Genomic DNA, 15890 nt, shown 5'->3' on the forward strand with positions numbered 1-15890 from the left:
AGTGCTGAATCAGATGCCCTTCTAAAAACGGCATACCGTCTTACAAAAGCAGTGGGTATGTATACTAGTTTTAGACAAAGGACTGTGTAAGTCCTCAAAGAATGTTTATTTTTTTAGGTTATCCAACCATGTCTGGAAACTCCCTTGGGGCTGTCTCCTGACCCAAGACAACTACATCTCACACGTCAATTAAGCACATCAACAAATTCTTGCAGCCCTAAGAGAGGTTCTCTCTTGACCTAAAACAGCTACATCTTACAAGACAACTAAGCATATTGATAAATTCTTGCAAATCTAAGAGAGTGCTTATTCTTTCAGGTTATTTATCCATGTCTGGAAATTGTCTGCGTATTATCTACATACTAGAGGAAGAGCGGCTGGAAAGCTGCCTGGAGGAGAAGGACCTGAGGGTGTTGATTGACAGTGGCTGAACATGAGCCAGCAGTGTGCCCAGGTGGCCGAGAAGGCCAATGGCACCTTGGCTAGTATCAGAAACAGCGTGACCAGTAGGACCAGAGAGGTTATTCTGCCCCTGGACTCAGCACTGGTGAGGTCGCACCTCAAATCTTGTGTTCAGTTCTGGCCCCTCGCTACAAGAAGGATATTGAGGCTCTGGAGCGTGTCCAGAGAAGAGCAACAAAGCTGGTGAAGGGGCTGGAGAACAAGTCTTATGAGGAGCGGCTGAGAGAGCTGGGGTTGTTTAGCCTGGAGAAGAGGAGGCTGAGGGGAGACCTTATTACTCTCTACAACTACCTGAAAGGAGGTTGTAGAGAGGTGGGTGTTGGCCTCTTCTCCCAAGTGACAGGGGACAGGACAAGAGGGAATGGCCTCAAGCTGCACCACAGGAGGTTCAGACTGGATATTAGGAAAACAATTTTCACAGAAGGGGTCACCGGGCATTGGCAGAGGCTGCCCAGAGAGGGGGTGGAGTCACCATTCCTGGAGGTATTTAAAAGATGGGTAGATGAGGTGCTCTGGGACATGGTTTAGTGGCAGAGAGGAATGGTTGGACTCGATGATCCAAGAGGTCTTTTCCAACCTAGTGATTCTATGGCTCTAGATATCAGACAGATTTATATGACGAGATAAATAAACATACAAATCAACAAACTTATCAATTAACTCTAATGCCCGATAGCCCTTTCGGCGAAGAAGTTACTCCTGGTACCTCATTAAACTTCCCTGGAGCGCAGCATCCCCCTCGCCCCGCCCCTTGTTCCCCGCAGGCGATGCCGCTCCCGGCCAGGCGGCGGCGCTCGCTCCGCGCTGCCCCCCCCCGAACTACCGCTCCCGCCAGCCCGCGCGCGGCCGCCCCGCCCCACGCCCACAGCCCTTGTTCTCCGAGCGGCACCACCGGCGCCCGGCGGTGCGAGGCCTGCGGAAGAAGCCTGTTCTCGCGCCGCTCCCCGTGTCGCTCCGCTGACGGTGCGAACGCGTCGGGCGTCGGCGCGTCCCTCCGCGCTCTCCGCTGCCGGAGGTAGTTTGGCCCTCGGCGCCCGCCGTAGGCTGCGTCGCGGGGCTTCGGGGAGGCGGCGGGGCCCGGTCCAGGTGCGCGGAGCCCCCTTCTCTCGGCCCCGCCTGGCGACTGGGGGGCCCGGGGGCGCCCGTCAGGGTCTGAGCGCGCTGCCAGGCGTGGCGGGGTCTGGGCGGGTCCCCGTGGGTTCCTCAGAGGGCCTCGGCGCGGGGAGGCCGGGGCGGGCCGGGCGGTGACGGGGCGCCTCCGCGGCGCCGCTTCGGAGAACGCGGTGATGCCGGTTTAAAATGCTGAAAGTGTATTTATTTACTGGCTCTTAAATGTTTGCAGATGGCAAGGAGAAATGTGTACATTTACCCCGATGGTCGTGCTAGTAGGGATGTCGGGGTAGACGTGTGAGCCTTGCACATCCTGTGCGGCGCTTAGGCGTGCTGTGCGTGCTGGGTGTTCTTAGTTTTAAATTAATGAATAGTTCTGTTACTGATGCTTAATCTGGTGTCCTTCGTATCAAGCTTAGTGCAAAAGCATTTGTAGATCCCTCATCGCCTGTAGAACTGCTGTACATTCCTCAACTTGGGTTCACTTAAAAGCAGTAAAATTAAGCTTTTATTTGCTCAGACACTTCACACAGTTTTTCACACCTGTGTTCTAAATCTTTTTTAAGTTCTCAAGAGGTTTTTTTTTTTTTCACTTTATTGTTGACCTTTTTGTCTGTACTTAATTGAGTTAGTTATGTAGCAAAACTTTTTGTGGAATTTTTGTCTTTAAAAAAGGTCACCCAGTTTCTTAGCAGCATGCAAAATTTTGAGGAAAAAACATGATAATGCACATATTTTACAGGGTTTTTTTGGACAGCAGACTTGTACTTACTTGTCTTGCAATTTATAGTAATCCTGATAGATTTTTTTTTTTTTTATAAATCTGTACTATGAATCCTACAGCTGTATGTAGCACGATATATAGCTTACATGCTGCCGAGTTATAGCATGCCAATATTTAAGCTGTCAAAGTGAAAACGAAAAGGTAGATGTTGTGTTGGTACTCTGCTTGCTGTTTTCAGTCTCATAGTTGGCTCTGTACCGGTAGAGTCCTACAGCAAGATTGGATGATCTCATCTTTGGTGCCTAATGTTTTTTTCAAAGCATTCTTCCCTCAAACAGTGTCAGAGCTACCTTAGGAAGGGATGCTGTCACCATAGCATAGTTTTCTCTGTTTCTTTTAAATCAACCCCTTTAATATTGAGAATGTGTTAAAGGAAAGAAATGTGGAAATAGAAATGTGGTGGGGTTTTTTTAGTTCTTATTTTAAGACTTCATAGCTCTGATTTTAGTAAACTGTAGCGTTCCCTTAATGATAGCTTATTTAAAGGAAAGCTGTTATCATCAAAACAAGACAAAAACCCAAACCAAAGACAAACGGTGATATTTCTGTTGATCAGTGTTTCAGCCATGTCTGACAAAAGCGAACTGAAGGCAGAGTTGGAACGAAAGAAGCAGCGATTAGCTCAAATCAGGGAAGAGAAGAAAAGGAAAGAGGAAGAAAGAAAGAAAAAAGAAGTAAGAAATAATTTTCTCTTTGAAATTTGACTGTTTGTCTATGTAAATTGGCCAAAATTTAAAGGTACATTCACTTAGCCTTTTACTGCGTGCTACTCGGGGAGTGTCTGTGTAATGGTAGGTTGCTGATGCAAATGTAGCTTTATTCTTTTCTTAATAGAGCAAACACCTACTGTTTTCTTTAGAATTAGTCATATGGTAAGTTAACTTTTTTTTTTTTTGAATCTTACACTTGCATAAAGTGTGGATTTCTAATGATGTCCCACGCACACAATTGATTTTAATCAAATCACTGTGAAGTATTGCACAAAATCTCTGCTTAATGAGATGTGACAGTGTTACTTGGATAGCTTATTTCTAAAGCACAGTTCTGAGGACGTCCATACGAGTTGTCTGACTCTCAGTATTGTACAAACAACGTGCTACTACATTCTTCTGCCCGTTACCCTGAATTTTAGGATCGGATCAACCTTTGGGATGTATATGATACTTGCACATCAGATGTGATTTGTTAACAGTCTTCTGGATTTCTCTCTTTATGTGACAGTCAGTTAGTTATTACTGTGTTTTTCCTGAGCAGTTAAATGAGCTTGGAAAGATAGCAAGTGTTCAGCATCCTTCACAGTAGAGCTTGTATGATTTCTAAGTTATGGGGGTGTAATTTTTTTTCATGAAATCTAGCAGGCAGTAACAGAATTCTAGGAAATCTATTTATATCTTAAATGCCCCGTGAACTTGAGATTACCTCAAAGTTTAAGACTTTCTATTTTTTTGTAAAAACAGGGGTCCAAAAAAAAGCGCTCTCACTAATCACTTTGGTGATGGTTCTGTTTTTAAAAAAATGATTTGAAATACAGATATACTGTCTCATCACTTTTGCATCTTAAACATATTTCTTAATTGCTGTACACTTTAATATGTGTCCTGTTTAACCAAGGGTCCTACTACTTGCTTGACCAGAGGGGTGACTTTACCATAATTCCAACCCTGTAGTGTTTTCTTTGACACAGTTACTGTCATTTCAGAATTTGAACAATATGACTGTGTCTTTAAAGTACTTTTATCTACAGGTACATTATGCTTTTTTTTAGTCTTTGCATTTTACAGTGCTTAGCATTAGCGTAAAAAAGGTATTCTTGGTATTATGAAGTGTCAGTCACTTTGACAAATGAGAAGGCACTTTTGTATGTTATATGTCTTTTGAAGACAGTAGACAAGCTAAAAAATTTGGTGATTCTTGTCTAATTTATTTACAGAAAGGACCGTGAGAATTACTACGGTAAAATATCTAACCTATATGATGATAGATTTCAGTAGCATAACAGAGCCTAAGAGATCTCAAAAAAATAAGTAAAACAGTTTTTAATACTGGTTAAATGTTGTAACTTAATTATTGAATTGTTTTTAGACTGATCAGAAGAAAGATGCTCTTCCTGTACAAGAGGAATCTGATCTTGAAAAGAAGAGAAGAGAAGCTGAAGCACTGCTTCAGAGCATGGGGTTGACACCCGAATCTCCTGTTGGTAGGAATGTTAACATTAATTTGAGATAAATGTTTGGGGATTTTGTTTAGCTTATTTTGGGGATGTGTGGTTTTGGGGGGTTAGTTAGTGGTGGTAGTGGGTTTTTGTTTGCCTTTTGTTAGCATATAATATTCTCTGGCCAGTATTTTTTTGGTGGTTTATATGTCTGGATTTTGTACTGTTTTATTTATTGTGCATGATCTTTGTTATAAATGTCAAATTATGTGCTTCAGTACATATTACTAATACTATTTTGTAGAAGATATGCTTTACACTCAGTAGATTATTTGGAGTCTTTCAGTTAAAATATGTAAATAACATTTATTTGTTTTTATTTTTCATATTTTCCCTGCATATTCTCCTGTGGCTTTTTTTCCTTTCTCTTTTCCATAATGCCAAATTTTAATTCCAGTATTTTTGTGCAGAATTGTCTCGTTTCCTTTCTGTGTCATTTATGTGCTAGTTTCCCTTACCTCAAATACCTGATTGACTTTGATGGAACAATAGCAAGGGCAAGTATAAAATTTCACTAATGGGGATGATGATTCCTATCTGCACCTTTCTTGGATGGGTTACCGTATTGGTTGTTGCTTTTTGCCTTTACATAGCCACAGCTCTCCGGAAGAGGAAAGCAAAGAGGGTGATAATTCATCTCCACTTCTTGTCTTTGGCCCTGAAATCTAAAGGGTTTAAAACTTTGGCTCAGTGGTGAGGGTCTGTTTCAAATGGAATTGCAAATAAAAAATGGTGAGAATTTGTTATGGATATAGTAGATCTGCAACTACATCTTCATAATTGCTTTTGCATCATCCCGACATCTTCAAAAGAGAATGAGGAATAAGCACCATTACAGCTGCTCCCATTCCAACAGCCTCAGCAGTCGCATTTAGTAGTTTGACCTGTTATCACAGTTTAGATGCTGCATTTGGGCTATGTTAGCGCTAGTGTACAGCATTTTAAGTCATCAGTTCTTAACCTTCTAGAGATCTTGCTTGGCAGACTAGTAGCTGAACGCTTTCTTGTGTGAGGTTTTGCTAAGGCAGCTGATGAGACTCTTGCAGAAATGCATATCGTGGTTGTTGGTGTTTTTTTAAATCTGCTAGAATCTATAAACCACAGTGTAACTGGTCCTCAAGGCAAGTCATTGCAGGGGCTTAGATAGCTGTTCGTGGAAATCTATTTCAGGTGCTGTCATGCAAGACCAGGGCACACCCTTGCAAGTGTTGTTTTTAATTCCACTGAGCGTCTACTTAGCCACATCCTTCAATGTGCACAATTTCACGGGGGATTCATTCTATTCCCTTTCAAGATACCCAGACCTGAGCTGGATCCTAAATCAAACTAAAACGTCATAATGACTACCTCTCAGTAGTTCTGCTGACTGGATACTGGCAAAGTACAATAATACAGCAATCATACACCTGAACTGAAGCTAACTCACAGCTGACCAGCTCGGTGTGCTGATAGCCTGAGCTTGTATTGTCAGTGTAGATGGATAGCTTCAGATTAGATTCCTTCATAGAAAATTGTATTAAAAATTCCTGAGGTAATTGCTGTCCTGTTACCTGACAGAGAGGGACACCTCTTTTATGGGAGAGGGGGCCTCAATAATGTAAGTATGCTTTTGGTGTCTACCATATTCGTTATGTAAAAAGCCAGAAGTTAGTGAACCAAGATAACTTTCCAGAAAGTATTATAATTTCATCCTCTGTTGGGGCAGGTGGACTTACACTCGCTCCTTTCCTAAGAGGTCGTTAGATCCCACCTCGTTAGTGGGAAGACTCTTGAAAAGTTTGCCCCACAAGAGGGCACTGTATCATCAGAACTGAGCTGCCGGAGCCTTTTGGCCGTGCTTGCTGCTTGCTGGGGCTGGATGTCACCTCTTCGGTTAAGAAAGGGTGACGTGAAAATGACATCGTTTCTGATACAAACAAAAGTAGTAGAGTAATAGAAAAGCCTATGGGTCTGTCCTTTAGTATAAATTGTGGCAACATACACACCCATATTTATGTGAATATATGTATTAAGTGCGTAAATGTATGAATTCATAATGTAACTCTAGACCTATCCAAAAGTCTCTCCTGTAGGAGGAATGACTTTTTAATAAAGTGAAGTATTTGCTTTGATTTTGTAAGTTAAGGTTAGGATTTTTGTTAACCAGGGTCGTGTCTGTGTTTGGTGTGGGATGAAAGCATTCTTCAGAATTCACAACATACCTGTGATTTCAGGAAGTTCTGTATAAACGTTGCAGATCTAGCGTCAGAATTTTCCCTTGCCTAGCCCGACAGACTGGATAGCAGTTCATGTAGATAACTTACGTTCAGTTGGTTAAAGGTGCTTTTTAAGGGTTGCTAAGGAGTGAATGTGTTCTATGAGTGTTTTACATACTGCTGAAACATGAAGCAAATGAGGACTTTCAAGACACTTTGATTCTTAAGCATAAACCTAAGTTTCATTAAATGATGAGTTTCTCTATTTCTCAAAAGAAAAGTTAAGAGATATGTCGAAAATAGCTTGTGTTTGGATCAGATTGCATGATATAATTCATTGTTATGTAACAGTTCCAGAAAACATGTTGCTTTCTAAACAGTATTCACAGTCTTCATCTACATGCTGAAAATGAACTAATTATTAAGAAAACATTTTAATATAACAGGACTAGGCTGTTTGTTAGTAAAAAGCAAGCATGAATGTTGTAGTACACAGAATTTGTGTTAATTTGATTCAAACTAGAGCAAAAATAGCAGTGTGCTGGATGACAAAGCCACTTTTTGGGAGGCATGTTTCAATGATTATATATTTTGAAACAAAATTACCAGTTAAATACATTCAGTGTCTAATTTTTAAGAAAAACTGGTATCAAAGCTATATTACAGACTATCTTGCTTTTATGTTTAAGCAACATGATTTGGTGGAAATTACCCTTTGAAAGTTGATGCCATCATTTGTCAGAAGTTCAGTTTAAAAATATTGTTTTCAATTCATTTTCACTTAAATGTCTTCCCCTCCGTGTCTCTTTGTATGCTCCAGATGCATAAATGCCAAACAATTGCATGGAAGTCTAGCATGAGTTGTTAACATGGTCTTTTCCCCTCTCTTTCTACTGTTCATTTTCATCCATGTATTTTTTTTTTACCATCACTTTTTTTTTAATTACTTCATGTTAAATTAATTTGAAAACATCCTAAGCTGTGCAACCTCTACGAGTAGTAACAGCGGATACCTGTCTGTTTCACTATTTAGTCCCTCCTCCTACCTCTCCGTCTTCCAAATCTGTGAGTACACCAAGCGAGGCTGGAAGCCAGGACTCTGGTGATGGCGCTGTTGGATCTAGGTATGTCACTTTCCTTGTCATATTCTTTTGCTTAGTTGTCATATTATGAACAATTAAGCTTTAGAAGAGATCGAGGTTAATTACTTGATTATAATATAATAATATGAGGTTACAATGTTACTGAATCTGTCAACAGTGACTGTTTTACAGAAGTGCTTTAGAGTAAAATTTGAAATTAAACTACGCTTCCTAATTTGAAATTACCAACATTAATGCAGAGTTGTTTACACTTGCAAGTTTCAAGTAAAATGAGTCTGAATGTCTTGTGGTAATGTTCTTGTAAGCATGAAGGTCTCAGGAAAATCGAAAACTCTTAAGTCTAACTTCTGGGCTCTTCTCAGCCCTTTCTGTAGGAGAGCGTGTGTCGATGATAGACAATTCCCTTTTTCCCCTCTATACTACGTGACCTAATAAAAGGTACTATCTACAAATTTTGCCTTGCTTCTGATTTTTTTTTTCTGTTTCTTTGAACAGTATTTCTTGTTATTTCACCCTGCAGCCAACCCTGTAACACAACTATACCACTCACAATCTCTCTCATTTGGCTAAAACATAGCACCATGTTAGTACAGCCACAGCTGGCTTTTTTTCAGTTCCAGTACTTGCCACATCTATTTGACTTTTTTTTTTTTGTATGACAGTTTGAGATATGCTGCTTTAGAGAGTCAGGTAAATATTTCTGCTAAACTTAGGAGTTCAGAGTGGCAGCATATGGGGGGTGATAACGTGGGAAATGCTGCTTCCAAAAGATATTTCTACTGTTTCCCATGCACAGTCTATAGATAGGAGCAGTATTTACCTGATTAGTTTTGGTAACTTATGTTTTCTCAGCAAATTAAATTAGGGTACTTAAAATTTACTGAGAACACATTGTGAATGAAGTTTAGTAAAACCACAGTTGCTAAAGCAGTTACCTGTTACTTTTGTGCTTTTTTTGAGTAGATCTTTTTGAGAAAGAGTTAAAACACCTCTTTGAAACACCTCCTAAAAAGACTGCAGTAACATCTTGTATGTGTGCATTACACGTGCATAACTGTATACACAACCTTAATCTGAAAATATTCAAGATTCCCCATCCCCTATAAAAGCATCTATATCCTAGTAAATCGGTACAAATTTGCACAGCTTTCCTGATGGATGCATTCCTGATTGAACCTGAAAGTTAATGGGAAAAGTTGAACTGTGTGATATCACTGGCTTTTCACAGATGACTTTCATATCAGTGTGAGACGTGTTAGAAAGCCAGAGTTGTTCCACTACGCTTGAGAGTCTTAAAATAAACCCCTTGATATCAGTTTATTTTTTCAGTTTGGCGCTTTTTTTGGTCTGTGGCCATGGTCTGTGATGCAGTTATACTTTACAAAGATATTGCCCTTTGGTGCTTTAATCTTTTCACCTCTGATGCTGAATCTTCCCAGCAACTTTACTTATTTAGCAATTAGTAGAGCAGTGTTCAGACTGTTCCTGCTGTTACTTCCATCTGTCTTGCTTCATTTTCATCAGGAAAGAGTTTTGGTTCCCAGTTTCATACAGTTCTCTCTTTTCCTCAGTTCAGAGCATAAATTCAAGACTGGAAATCAATACACTTGATTTACTTTTAGGTTAGGCGGATGCTTCATAGAATTACTTTAAATGCAGAAAATGCTTTTTAGAGATGCAGGAAGCAATAGGAATATGCCTGAATACAGGGAAGTTTGGGCATATGTGGAAGAACAGAAATTTCTATTCACTGAAGCTTGTAGATGAGTTCATTTAACTTAAGGCATAACAAACATCTGGAAAGCAAAAGGATCAGTATTTTATATCATTTTGTTAACACATGTAATAGGTGAGTTTTATCTCGGAATGTTACCATTATTGTAGAAGTGTATATCTCTGAGAAGTATTTAACTGTGTATCCTGTCCTGCTTGTTGACTTGAGCTGTTTTAAAAAGCAGAGTGTCCTCAGTACCACTGAAGCAACTATTGAAAGAAGGTCGGGGGGTGGGGTGGTGGTTTGGTTTTCCTTAATTTTTTTTTTTTTTAATGCACGATTGAACAATATATGAGCAATATCTGGCTTAATGTCTCAGGCACCAAGTTAAACCCCAGACTTACATCTATTTGGTCAAGAAAAATAGAGGTCTAAAGAATAAGGATACTCAAAGTAATTTTTGGTAAAATGGGGTGTTTTCTGAAGCACAACAGTTATGGAAAGGTTTTAGAGATTTATATATTAACTGCTATTGCATCCACAGCAATGGCTTATGTAGAATGAGTTTCTAAATATGAAGACCGTGGATTTGTAGTTCTTTAATAAGCTATAATTAATTATCATTCTAATGCATACTTTCTACAAGAATAGGGTAGTGTATGACACATCTGTTTATGAGATTTCTGAAATCTGTTTATGAGATTTCATGGCATTGCCTGGACATTTTTGAGATTGACTTTACCTTTAGGTATCCTGTGCCTGGTTTATAAGAACATTACCATGTATGGGATGGAAATGGAAAATTTTATTGACTTATCATAGTAAAATATTAGTCTTTTTAATCACGTTTTATGATAAATAAAAAAATAGTATTATCTAAGAACTTCAGAAAAAACATGCGTGTTCAACTCTTAATCTCTTTTATAAGCTTATTTTGTATTCTGCCTAATCCTGGTAGCAGCTTAAAGGAAAATTTGTGAAGGCATGAAGGCTAAAAATGGAGGGAGAGGGGAGATTTATTTCACCCTTCATATTTCTTCTGATACAAAAGCAACTTGAAATGGAAATATTCTGTTAATTATTACGCTTGACTTTGAAATGTGTTGTTAATGTAAAGCCTACTATTTCTAAGAGATTTAAATATCTTAAATGGAGTTGGCTCCAAATCAGATGACACTTACAAGCCCAAGGCAGTGCTTAACCCATAATTACTGCAATGTCACATCTCGGAAACTCTAGCAGTTCTCTATCCCAGTGGAAATGCATTTTTGCCCCCCTACCAAAAAGCTTATGTGTTGACTCATTTCCTTTACCAATACGATAGTTTCTTCCACATTTACTGCTGTGGGCAAGATTGCATTATGTTGACAAATCTGTCTTCATATGACATGAACAGATCTGAACAGATTTTTAAAGGAATTTGATGTTTTTCATGGCCTTTGTCAGTATTTGAGGTATTTAGTTTGCCTCTCGTAAAGGCTACATTTGTGTGCAGATCTTTAACTCTCATTCTTTAAAATAATTTAATTCTTTCCTAAGAGCTCTGAATTCTGTGTTTGCTTTTTAACTTTTGGATTTACTGCATGTATTACTGCACTGAATGTTTGCCAGATTTCCCTTAACTGATGTTGCATTGCTTTGTATCTTGTGAACAATGAAATAACTATAAGCTTACTGTAGCTCTAGCATTTCATAGTGTGTATTTGCTTCACTAATCTCTGGCCTTTTTTGCTAATGCTGCATGATTGCTCAACCTGGGGTATCAGGACGCTGCATTGGGATACTGATCCATCAGTTCTTCAGCTCCACTCTGATTCCGATCTGGGGTATTGCATAGATTTCTTATATTCCCTCTTGCATGTACTTATGGATAATAAGAGCTTATTTTTTTTCTTTAAGACTTCAGGTTGTTGTTAAAAGATTGTTGTGTAAATAACTGAAATTCTTTGTCCCTAGACTTAGTGCAGTTTTCCTGCAATGGGAAATTTTTGTATTATTTACTATACCTAAGATGCTTATTTCTAATAACATACTTATTATTCATGTTTTTCTTTGGCTAAATGTAAACTTTAAAAAAGTCGTTTTTTTTAAATAAAAACCTTAGAATAACTTTAAAAATAGTGACTCCCATCTTTTCTTACAAATATGTTTATAAAAGCTGTAATTCGTTATAAACACTTACTAAACTTCATAGTGTGCTGTAAGAAATATGATTCTTCCCACCAAAACCTTTTAAAAGAGGCTACTCTTCTACATTTATCTTATGAGAGGGATGGATAACAAGAAACTAAACTTGATAGAAATAAATTGTTGTTTGGTCAATGCAGTATTACTACAACACATACTGAAATTATCTTTTATAGCAAGGTACAGTGACTGAATTAGTGTTGTGTGGTTTTTTGGAAATATGTTATGTATTGTAGCTTGATACTAGCTATGTCTGCATTTATGGGATCTTTCATAAGCTAAAGTTAGGAAGCTCAGAGGATTTCAGTGTGGTATTCTGGGTAAATCACTTGCTGGTGTGGGTTCCGGATTAGACTTTTAGTTCTGCATTCAAAATAGTATCTTAGAGGTAGACAAAAACAGGCAGCAAAATTAAAAGACAGAAAATGCTTTTTCTTTCAGAATAATGAAGCCAAATTTTAAGCTTTAAAATCATAGAACCACTGCTGTACAAACATGACTTATGAGCAGATCTGTTCTTCTGAAAATAGGGATGTGTCATATATGTGGCAGTACCCTACTCAACCAAAAAGAACAAGTCTTTAAAATTCTCCTATAATCTCTATATGTATTTGCATGTCTTTGTGTCACAGATTTATACATAGCTGCTGATTTTAAATAATAATGATAAATTATTAGTCATAATCACACGATGAGTTAAGTTTCTACTAGAGTTAAGCTTGACTAAGCAGTGCTGTGGCATAGTGAATGGGTATTATTCTAGGCGAAATGTGAAGTAATTAATAAATCTAAATATCTTTTCTGATTTCTCTATTATGTAGACGTGGACCTGTTAAACTTGGAATGGCCAAAATTACACAAGTTGACTTTCCTCCTCGGGAAATTGTTACTTACACAAAAGAGACACAAACACCTGTTTTGACTCAGCCAAAAGAAGGTGAATGGTGAACTTGCTACCGCTTAAGTTATTTTTATTTTGTTATCATAATGGTGACTGACTGAATTAGAAACTGCGTTTGTGATCTTGAAACTTAATACGATAGAATGAAGGTTGATCTGTGAGGTAATTGATACAAACTATATTATTAAATTCATATAGGTCTTGCTTAAGAGTGTTACTGTCATTTTGCATCTAAACTGTTGTTGAACATTACTCTTGATACTGATATGTGTCATCTCACTCAGCAAGTGTTCAAATTAAACACAGAGTTGCTTAATTAACTGATAAATGAAAGTGGCATATATCTTGCATTTATGACATTTTAGAATCCACACACAACCTTCTTGAAGGCTCTGTATCCTTACAACAACCTAGTGATTAAACTCCCCACCTTTTTAAGCATTTGAATTTTTGTACTTGTAGTTTATACACTGAGTTTTAAAAGAAGGAGCTAATTTCTTTATTAACACATGCAGTTTCTGTTCTCAGCAATTGAACGCATGCTTTCTTTTCAGACATGACTTGTTTGCTTTTCAGAAAAGAATTACTTTCCAGAGAAAACATAGTTAGCTAATAAACTTGCTTTTCAATATTGGAGCACTTGAATTTAGCTGCAAAAGAAGACGCTAATTTTGACCTATTTTGCACGTAGTTCCACAACAAATTTTTAGTTGTTTAGTATGACTGACTTTGAGTACATGTCTCTGCTAGCAATTTTAGGACCTAATTCTACATTCATAATTTTGCATTTGCCTGCTTTATGGTATGAAAACTTTTGGGTGTTTCTGTAGGAGATGAAAGCACTTTTTAAAATGTGAAGAGAATAGTCAACTGAAATCTTATGCTGGTGCTTCCAGAAACTATAATTTGCCTGCAAGTGTAACACAGGTGATATAGAGTGTAAAGTGTAGTACAAGTGATGTGGAATTGTTGTTGTTGCTCCAGTCTACATCAACATCCTGTTCTTGTCTGGAGTGTGTCTTGAAGTCACTTTCGCAAGTTTAACTATATGCAGATGACAATGTGAATGAGTTTTAAGTAGGGGAGAAACAGAAGGGAAAAGAAAGGAAGTAAATTGCAAGAGTACTTTCTGTTGAGAAGTTTCTTCCCTTCTTATTTCTGTGTATGTAGTATAAGGGTTTGGTGTGTCTTTAGAACAGAAAAATTGTCTTTCAAACTTCGTTATTCAGTGATGCAGATTAACAGAAGATATGCTTTTTCTCTAACTCTGTTTCTTTTCCTGTCTTCATTTTATCTATACCCTTGCCATGGACTGTCATTTTGGGTTTTCCTACTTTAGTGTCTTCTGTGCCTTTACCTTTTGCTTTCTCCTTTTTACTTCCTGTCTGTCATGTTCATGGAATCTGAAGACTTTGTTCCTAGTTTACATGCCTGAAGAATTTTGCTTCTGCTGCCCCTGTCAGTGGAAGTTGACTGGGATTGTATGATCTTAGTTTCACACTGAGTGGCTAAATTGTAGTTGAGGTTTACTGCACTGGAGCTGGAAAGATGGGTCATCTGTATTCCTGCGTTTAACAGAAAGCTCTGTCAATGCAGATATGGTCTCCTTGTCCATTCCACTTTAAAAATAATACCAGTTTCTTGAGAGCTGTCGTCATTATTTTGTGTATTTATACTCCACAAAAGTCACTAACAGATGCTTTTTCTTCATTTCAGTGTTGAGGATCGTTTTAAGGTCTGTCTTCTGCCTACATACGTTCGTTATTAAGCTCTATATTCACAGCTTATGATAACATTGAAATAGGACCTGATTTTTTAAAAAAATCATACTACTTCTACAAAAAGTCACTAGGTGAGGGATTTGATTTGATTTGATTTGATTTGGGAAGAGGTCTTCAAGAACAGTTGACAAAAGCAATATGCTGAAGTTCCAAAGTACAGTTAGCAAAAAGAAAATTTGATAGAATTTATTTCATTGATTCTTGTTTCTTCTCACAGTCTGAGTTTTTTATTTATTTTATTTAGTATACTGTAAACTAAAGATAATCTCATGAAGTACACTTCAAAGTTGAAATTAGAACTTGCAGCTGAATTTACAGGTTGCATCTCAGTTAGGTTAGCTCCAGTGTTCACACCTGCTTGTAATATGAGGTGGGCTGAACCTTCTAAGTCATATCTCTTAATTCTTAGTCATTTCATATCTTGATATTTGTCGGAGCTGTGCTTTTGAACAAAGGAAAATAGAAGCAGGTTTATTAAATATGCTGTGCAGTCATTCTGCAGGTTTAGATCCACTTGTGCTGAAGGTTGAATTGTGCTAATGCTGATTTTGAAGAAAAATACCAAACACATAAACAAAAGAAAAACCAAAAAAAAAAAAACCAAAGTAAAAAAATCAGTTCTACTTCTGTGTGCCACAATGGTTATGTAGTTATAATGTAACCTGAAATGGGAAACACTCAAGGTACAACTAATCTTTCTAGTAGCACCGGTAGGAAGTAGTGGAAAACTGGTGTTGGACTAAAACAGTTCCTAATTGTTGTGGAAATACTTCAGACAACACAAATGAAATGACAGTTACATAGGGAAGATTTCATGTCCTCAACTTAAAGTTGACCTTTGCAGATGCCCGTTTTGGATTCAGTGTAACAAACAGTTCAAATTTAAATAGGTGCCTTTTACCTGAACCATTCTGCTATCAGAATGTAAAAGTCGCTCATCTCAGAAGACAATAGACTGCATTCAGTAGCTCAGAAATCCAAACTAGGAAAATTCCGTTGTTAGAGAAGGGAGGTTGACTTAGATGTTCATGCTTCTGTATAGTGCAGACATGTTGCACCATCCTAGACAATAGTCAAATAGGAAGTAACTCGCCCCCACTGTCTTGGAGATACAAGGCTTCTCTGCTGCAACTGTTTTGAGCCAGTGATCCTCACCATTTGTAACGAAAGAATGACCAGTTTCCATGCAGCCCTAGGTGCTAAAGCTAGAATGTGACCTCAGTGCTAGTGGCGATACAGCCTCTTTACGCTAAGACAAAATATCACTGCTGGAATTATCACTTTTTCACATTTCTTCATCCCCACCTGTTTGAAGTGTTGTATCCAAAAAATAGTTGGTAGCCTTGTTGTTCTTACACAATGCTCAACTCTTAATTCTGAAATGTGACAGCTTCCTTAGGAGAAGGAGGCATTTAGCGTGCAACAGGTCTCACAACTTCCA

The 15890-nt window shown here is 38.1% G+C and overlaps 1 protein-coding gene across 5 annotated transcripts in view; it reads left to right on the forward strand.

Annotated features, from left to right (window-relative positions):
- The first annotated feature begins 1312 nt into the window (after positions 1-1312).
- The window catches only part of DYNC1I2 (dynein cytoplasmic 1 intermediate chain 2), a 30634-nt gene continuing 16056 nt past the window's right edge, over positions 1313-15890 (forward strand). Inside the window, exons 1-6 of one of the 5 annotated variants that reach the window (XM_054070145.1) lie at positions 1313-1548; positions 2913-3030; positions 4439-4553; positions 7797-7887; positions 11347-11406; positions 12589-12704. In XM_054070145.1, the coding sequence (XP_053926120.1) occupies positions 2923-3030; positions 4439-4553; positions 7797-7887; positions 11347-11406; positions 12589-12704 (490 nt within the window). In that variant the 5' untranslated portion in view covers positions 1313-1548; positions 2913-2922. The remainder of the gene's footprint in view (positions 1549-2912; positions 3031-4438; positions 4554-7796; positions 7888-11346; positions 11407-12588; positions 12705-15890) is intronic. The other 4 variants (XM_054070146.1, XM_054070144.1, XM_054070147.1 and 1 more) reach the window with 4 other exon arrangements.

Source organism: Cuculus canorus, chromosome 6, assembly GCF_017976375.1.
Source record: "Cuculus canorus isolate bCucCan1 chromosome 6, bCucCan1.pri, whole genome shotgun sequence".
In the NCBI taxonomy this organism is placed as follows: Eukaryota; Metazoa; Chordata; class Aves; order Cuculiformes; family Cuculidae; genus Cuculus; species Cuculus canorus.